This window comes from Clytia hemisphaerica, unplaced genomic scaffold, assembly GCF_902728285.1.
Source record: "Clytia hemisphaerica strain Z4C2 unplaced genomic scaffold, Clytia hemisphaerica genome assembly, whole genome shotgun sequence".
NCBI lineage: Eukaryota > Metazoa > Cnidaria > Hydrozoa > Leptothecata > Clytiidae > Clytia > Clytia hemisphaerica.
The window spans coordinates 46,500-54,384 of NW_027103912.1; the positions used below are offsets into that span (position 1 = coordinate 46,500).

General features: G+C 33.8%; 1 protein-coding gene across 1 annotated transcript; it reads right to left on the reverse strand.

The window, feature by feature from the left end:
- Positions 1 to 887: 887 nt before the first annotated feature.
- LOC136809271 (recQ-like DNA helicase BLM) lies at positions 888 to 1,769 on the reverse strand. The gene has a single exon (XM_067065790.1). It carries the CDS (start codon positions 1,767 to 1,769, stop codon positions 888 to 890), a length of 882 nt encoding a protein of 293 aa, XP_066921891.1.
- Positions 1,770 to 7,885: the final 6,116 nt, after the last annotated feature.

Genomic DNA, 7,885 nt, shown 5'->3' on the forward strand with positions numbered 1-7,885 from the left:
TGACGAACCAATGGAAACTGATGTAATCGAAGAAGAGCCTATCAACCACAGGCTCCAGTATCAAAAGGCCCTGTTCACCTTCAATTTACTACTTCGGGCAATCAATTATTAAACGCTATTAGAGAGGGAGATGGTGAACGTTTGTTTGAATTTTATCGTGTGGCATTACTGTACTTTAAATGTTATGGCCGAACAAAGTACTCGCATTCAGTAATCAAGTCAATGTTTCGCATTCAACTGGAACCTACTGCTGCATTCTTTCTCATCTGGGAGCGCTTTGTAAATACACGTGGCATAAGAGGTTCAAATATCAGTATGGACTTGCATTTAGAACATCTGAACAATTTTTTGAAAGAACTATTGAAAGATCTCAGGGGAAACTTAAATGAAGAGAATGCTGATAGGGTATCGAAAGCAGTCAACAATTTAAGAACAATTGTACAGAATTTTGAGAATAGGATGGGAATCAAACGACAAGGTTCCTCTCGAAACAAAGCCAAAATTGAGGAAGATGTTCGGAATTTGAGTGCTAAATTTCTCGAGCAGAATATTTTCGCTGAAGATAAAAAAAAACGCAACAGTTATGATTCTTTTCCAAAGTTCAATGAACGGACATTATCATTATTAGACATTGATAAGCTCTTGAAATGGGCCAAAGAAAAAAAGGCTGAGTGTAAACGTGTTTATAAATAGGAAAGTTAAGAGAAGAAATTTTCATGGATAACAATATTTCACTGTGCCGAAAAGATGTTTTTTTCAAAAGTACTTTTGAATTGTTGAAGGTTATAAAAATTTCTTCACTTATATGTTTTTATGTAAAATATCTATAAAATGTAAATAATATGTATACTGACTGCAAAAAAGAAAAAATATGAAAAAATAATAAATCACAAATTATCAAGGTCTACATCGATATCTGATAAGTCCTCGTAATCTGAAAATACATATTTTTCAGTGCTAGGAGTTTCAATTTTTGTCACAGTATCAATATCCATATCAATATCAGAAAGTTCACTTTCTGTTTCACATTTATCTTTACTTGAAAAGAAATTTGAGATGAGTTGAAAAATACTTTCTGCCAAGTTAAATTCCAATATGGATACATTGTTCATTAAATAAGCTGGTGAATCAATAAACTCAAGTTGATTCACAATATCATTCACAATGGATTCAGTCAAACCAGTTACAGATGATGAAGGTAAGTGCAAATTCTCAGTGCATCTATCATGGTGGTATTTAAAGATCATTGACGAAATAGCTTCCTTGTCTCCAGTAGAAACATCCCGTATGGCTACTTTTGGTGTGTCTTCACAGAAATTATTTTCTTTTTCAAAATCAAAAAGAGGCTGATGATCGATACCACAGTCACACAAAGTTGTACAAAAACTACAGCAGTTGTGCCCAACAGTAAGCGAGGGAACATGATTTGTTTCACTGAAAGGTGAAAACAACTTAGTACGAAGGCATTGACCATCAAGAACGGTATAGTCTTTCATTTTTATGTTGACTCCTTTTTTTGATGCAGCATATGAATACAGGATGGCATGGCAATCAGATTCGTTATTTCGACCAGCACGGCCAATTTGCTGGCAATAGTCAACCAGAGAATGGGCAAGTCCAAAGTGACATACATACTTCAATCCCTTAACATTAATACCACAACCGATAGCACTCGTGGCTATGACAACTCTGGGTGATTGAATTTCATGACTTGTTAAGGAATCCAAACATCGAGATTTTACGGAATCAGGGCTGTCACAGTGAAACATATTAACTAGAAGGTTTTTTGGATTCGTAAGATTGTTATTGTACATAGCATCACCTAAAACTGCCTCAAACTGCCCAAAAAGCCAAGACACAAGAGTTTGGGACTTGCAATATATCAGGACTTTAGGACAGTTGATTTGATCTTCAACAATGGATTTAAAAAGCCAATTAAAACATTGAGCTGATTTATTTTTCATTGAAACAAGTGACAACCGAATGTTTTGACGGTCGCTGCAAGAATGAATCAATTTTACATACTTTGATAACCCACAACAGCCTTTAACAATGTCTGAAAAATCTATATCAATAGTGGCACTAAGTGCTAGTATGGGTACTTTTTCTGCACAGAATGATCTTATTTCCCCAATGCGCCCAAATGCCTCACGAAAAATCTTCTCCGTTGATGACGATGAACCAGAAACACCCCTGAAAAAAAACAAAACAAATTTATTAGTCTATGTTAGCCAAATCTACATTTGATGAATTAAACTATAAAACTCACAATCTCCTTATTATTATTACAACACTGGCGAAAGAAAAGAGAATATGACATATGAAACTCTTTGAAAGAAAGAATTTTTCCTGTTTTTTATTCCTTTAAAAGTCTCTGTGCGATACACCTTATAAAAAAGATTAATGTACAACAATTCAAAAATACATACCAGGATACTTTATGAGCTTCATCAACAACAACACACACCAAGTTTTGTCTGAAGAAACTAGAAGACAACAATTCTTTTACGGTCGTAGACAACCAGATCTCAGGAATTCCAAAAATTATGTTGAACTTTCCGTTCTTGATCGACTCGACAGTAGAATGATCATCCAAACTGCAACCTTTTAGGTGAAAATATGATTTAAGTTCCTTCACTTCATCTAACTGGTTTTTGATTAAGGCTTTCAATGGTGAAATGACAATAATGATTGGATTAGATGTTTTTTTCAGTTCACGAAACAGTGATGGTAGCATTTGATATATCAAACTTTTACCATGGGAGGTAGGTAAAATTGCCAGTGTGTCCTTCCCATTTATAACATTTTCGATGGCTTGAAGTTGTTTTGGCTTGACTCTATACTCTGTATTCAATTGTTGAATAATTTTATTTGAAAGTTTCTCAAGACTTGTTTCTTCTTTCTGTTTCTGCAAGTCAACTTGAGCAGCGGCCATTTTGTTTTGATTTGATTTGTTTTGATCGCGCAGAAATAATTAATTTTATGGGGTGTCACACTCACCATAACAAAAGAAAAGTGTTTTCCCGATTTTTTCATTTAGGGAAGTTGCGCACGGATATTGCGAGAACGAATCCACTTGTTCAATCGGACCCGTCTATCTGCTGAACAAGGAATTCGACATTTGGAGATTGCCGCAGTGAAGCGATAGACGGGTTTCCGGTCTATAGATAATGATGATGATGATGATTAAATAAAACAAGAGAAGACTTTCTAAGAATAGTGTTAAATTGCTAGCAAAATTTTACATCGGCATTACTTTTCTTTGTCACCCATCTCGCACTAGTACCAAAAACAGAAATCACATCATTAGCACCTCCTTGAAAACAAAAATCAGAGACAGTGTTCAACACATCAAGTAAACTTTCGTGTGGAATTTTGGTATAAAGGGTTGAAAAGTCAAATGTGGCCATAGATCTAAAAGAACCTCGCTTGTTCAATTTGTTAATGCATTTGATAACATCGGCATTGTTTTGAATAACCCAAAATGTTTTGACACTTGAATAAAAGAAAGATTTAGCATTATATTTTTCTATCTGACGAAAGAATAATTTCAGAATTTTTGTAATAGCTTTAGAAAGCTGCTTGATGGAACAGCAAGGGGCAGCTATAATAAACCTAAACTTTATTGGATTTTTATGTAATTTAGGCATCCAATAGATGTGTGGTAATTTTTTATTTTCCTCTCGTACTTTAATGCAGAAATTTTCATCCAAAGTTTTAATATCCCTCTCAAAATATCAAATATCAAAATATAATAGCCGCATTCTTTTTCACCGTCCAGCATAATATCCCTCTCTATAATGTCCGTAACTGGCTCAAAGATTTTCTAATAAGTGGCACAACCCTCAATCCCATCTAATCCGAGTTCTTTAACCAAAACTTGAGCATAAAATCTCTTACAAACAAAGGCTATATTACTTGCAGCTTTATCAATAGGGCAGATGACAAACCGTTTCTGAAGTTCAAGGAGAGCTTCGCGACCACCATTTGAATTTAAAACAGCAATGCAATGTTTAGCTTTATTGTTGCTTTTCAAACTTTCAATTTTCTTCTTCACTTTCTCAGAAACTAGAGCAATCCATCCTTTAAGATACACAATATTTTTCTTGTGCTTGTTACACCAATCCTTTGCACAATTCCTAATTGCTGTTAACAGTTTTTCTTCTACAACATTCCAGTTTATGAATTTCTTCTCCCTGTATTTTGGACCTTCCGTAAAAAGTTTTCTAAGCTTATTGTCCCTAACTATTCTCAAATCACCAGAAATGATATGACCATGATGGTCATCTTTGAATTCAGAGTCACCACAGTCACATGGGAGAGAGGAAGGATCAGCAAGAAAAGTTTCAACGTCTAAGTTTGACACAAATTGATTGAAATTGAAGATTTTCGATCCAATAGCTGGCTCTAAGGAATAAACAATGGTTGGTGGAGAAAAGGTGTTGATGATAGAAGAGATTGTCTCTAAAACAGATCTTTCATGTAAGATGGATGGCAAGTTGACTAATTATATTCCCTTGTTGCAAAAATCTACATGTAAAACATTTTTAAGCAGAGGACTTTTTAGGGGGAGGAGGTGAATAAACACAGCAATCTATAATGTCTAAGGCGATAGAGTACCACTGAGAAAATGGAAAATTAAGAGGACTAGATAAAAGTATGTCATTAATTTTGTCGGGTAGCTTCTTTAATTCTGATGTCTTCATATTGGTCAAAGACATTCGAATAAATTTAGATGCGTTCTTGATCTCAATATTCAAAACATTATTAAGTTCCTCTAAAAAGGTCTAGTGATCAAACTTTCCTGTGCCCACCTTAAACTTTTTAAACTTGGGTGATTGTTTTGGTTGTTTTCCCAACTAAAGACACTTTTGAATATGTGATTGTTTTCCCCGACTAGAGATACAGCACCTGACCCCGAGAATGTAGGTTTCTCATTTTTTAGCATTGTATCCCTAACGATAGTTCAACTTCATAAAAAGTTGTTTCAGAGCATGCTGTTACATATTACTGATTATTTCTAAACATAAAATTTTAACTTGAATTGATTTTTTCAGGCGAAAATCTGAATCGAAGTTGATTGGATACTACCCGAATTGAGACATTTTTGAAAAAAATCCTCTCTAAATCGAAATCTATTGGAATTAAGTTATGATTATAGGGTATTTTCTTATTTCTAAAGAACTAAGGAAATGGGGAAAATAGTCCATTTCAGTATTTATTGTTCTAAGTTAGATATTTTGACGAAAATGTTTGACCTACCTTTTGGGATTAGTTTACCTAAAATTTGGGGGCCTTCATAACCCGACATAAAAAGTATGTCAAATTATGTAAAACTTGTTTGTTGTACTTTCATAACATGAAAGTATTAACTGAGAGATGATTAATGTTGATCAGTGAGCTTTTACGACGTGTCCCAGACCCGCTGGGACCCCAGCCCAATCATAAAACTTGCCTAATTTTGGAACAATAGAATTTCCATCCCCATTGGGACTTTAGTATAAATTTTTGGACCCGATGTGGGAAAAAGTTCCACCGGGGCTGTGAGGCAGGGGTGTTGTTACATCATTCACATATTTTTACACAGAATTTTCAACCTACAAAATAAATACAACTTTCGTGTCTCTTCTTTTCGTCCTTTCTTTTACTTTTCATCATTTGTAGCACGATAAAATTAATATCTTTGTTAATTTTTTGTCAGAGTATTTTTCTAACATATGAATTTCACTTAGAGAACAATAATTTCGGATGAATACTGAAATTCCGCTCTCAACAACAGAATCTTTTCACCTACATTATGGGGGTTAAAAAAAGAAAAAATCCAATTTTTAGAACAACAAAATGCTCTTTAGAATATTGTTTTGGTATAAAATATTTCTAAAATTTGCTGTTATAATTAATCAGATTGAAAAAATATCAACATTTTACTATTACTAGATTTAAAGCCATAAAACCAAACCTACATTCTCGGGGTTATAACAAAAATGGGAGTCAACTTCAAGGACCAAAAAAATTAGCCATCTATCAAAAGTAATGAAACTAACCCCTGGGAAAGGATTTTGGGAGTTCAAAATTTCGTTGAAAACATTCAATATTTTTTTAAATGCAAATCTACATCTTTCAGGTCTGATTCAAATTTCACCTACATTCTCGGGGTCAGGTGCTGTACTATGAACGTGTATTTGATGAACATATTGCATCTTGGCTTGGAGTATATTTTTTGAATGTTTTAACGGTGACATAAGTTCTTATTTGAATTGTTGTAGTGTTATCTTTTATCTTTTAGCAACAAGTTACTTTAATGGGATAAATTTTCGCGGGGATTAAATTTCGCAGTTGAGCTCATCCGCGAAATTTTGAGATTTCGCGGGGATTAATTTTCGCGGATGGCACTATTGGGGGGCATTATTTTCTCGATTTTGTGACTTTTACTGTCAAATCATGCATATTGGTTGTTGAAATACACATTATTTGCGCCTCTTTGATGCAAGTAACCATTCAAATAGTATTTATTTGACATATTATGAGTTTTAACTAGGGGTAATTATAAAAATCTTATATGAAGCCTTTCAGCTGAAACAAAATGAATGCTTTTTTCTGGAAAAGGAAGATAATTTTTCTGTGCCTTCTATCAGTTCTCATAAGTTTGTTTTGAATTTTTTCCGTCAAAAGTCACGTGATATTCTTATCTCGATCACTCCGCCTCTATTGGAAATTCCCCTATGTAATCGAGTTTTAGAAAAACAATAACAAACCGTGTTATGTGGTGGCGGATTGCCCCTTTAAACGACTCTCTTTTACTCGAATGTCTCTGTAATTCGAATAAATTTTCACTCCTAGTAGCCGTTCGAGTTATGGAGACTCTACTGTACACATAAAATCTCGTAATCAAACTAACGAAAAATGTTAAAATCTGAAAAAATTGGCCAATTCGCGAAATTCACAGTCGAAATTAGTCGCGAAAATAAGTCCCGCGATAATAAGCTGCCGCGAAAATTAATTACCATAAAGTAATATTTTTGTTTCCAGGGTAGTTTGAAATTAAATTAACCAATATATTTTAAAGGATTTCGATCATTGAGGGTATGATTGCTCGGTGAATTTTGAATTTCAGATTAGATTGTGACATTTCAATGTATTGCCCAAGTTGCACAAAAATGTTTTAGATTCGACGACCTCAATTATTTAGCCCGTATCAATTCCCCATTGGATTTTCAACACTTTTATGTACAAAGGACAGCGGAATACCCTCTTTGTCTTTTAGGGGATTTTATTCGAACTGGTTTCAATGCATTTAAATGTTTCCTAGTATTTTAAAATCAGTTGAAATTTATTGGAAAGAAATAATTACTTCTCAGAGAAGTATTAATGCGTATTCAACATTTTGTCTCTTCAAGTGTTTACAACAAGTACCAACAAGTGCTACCAAAAATCTGTAACCCGATATTTACTACTGTCTCCGTCTGTAAGAGATGATGGGACTTTCGTTCCCACTTTCCTTTTTTGTGCACTTACCGTTTGTAGTTTTTGCTCCTGATAATATTGTACTCGTATGATACAAGTTGAAAACATGTCGAGATTATTTGCATACTATGCTTTTGCTTCCGGACAATATTGTGCTGTATGTAGCACATAGAGGCTATTTGCATACTATGCTTTAGCTTCCGAGAATATTGCACTGTTTGCATCGTGTTGTAGAATTGAAGAATAACAGAATTATTGTATTACTTAAGATAAGGTTTTAGTTTGCCTAAAGAATATAATAAAAACAAATATACAACATATTGTACTACTGAAATTTGAAAAGAGTGAAAAAATGAAGACAAAACTCGAATTTCTATTATTTTTTAGGGATTTTCATGAATCATTCATCACAGTTAAACCA

Excerpts from the sequence above, each read along its gene's own strand:
- LOC136809271 (XM_067065790.1), bottom strand. The coding sequence starts at position 1,769 with ATGTTTCACTGTGACAGCCCTGATTCCGTAAAATCTCGATGTTTGGAT.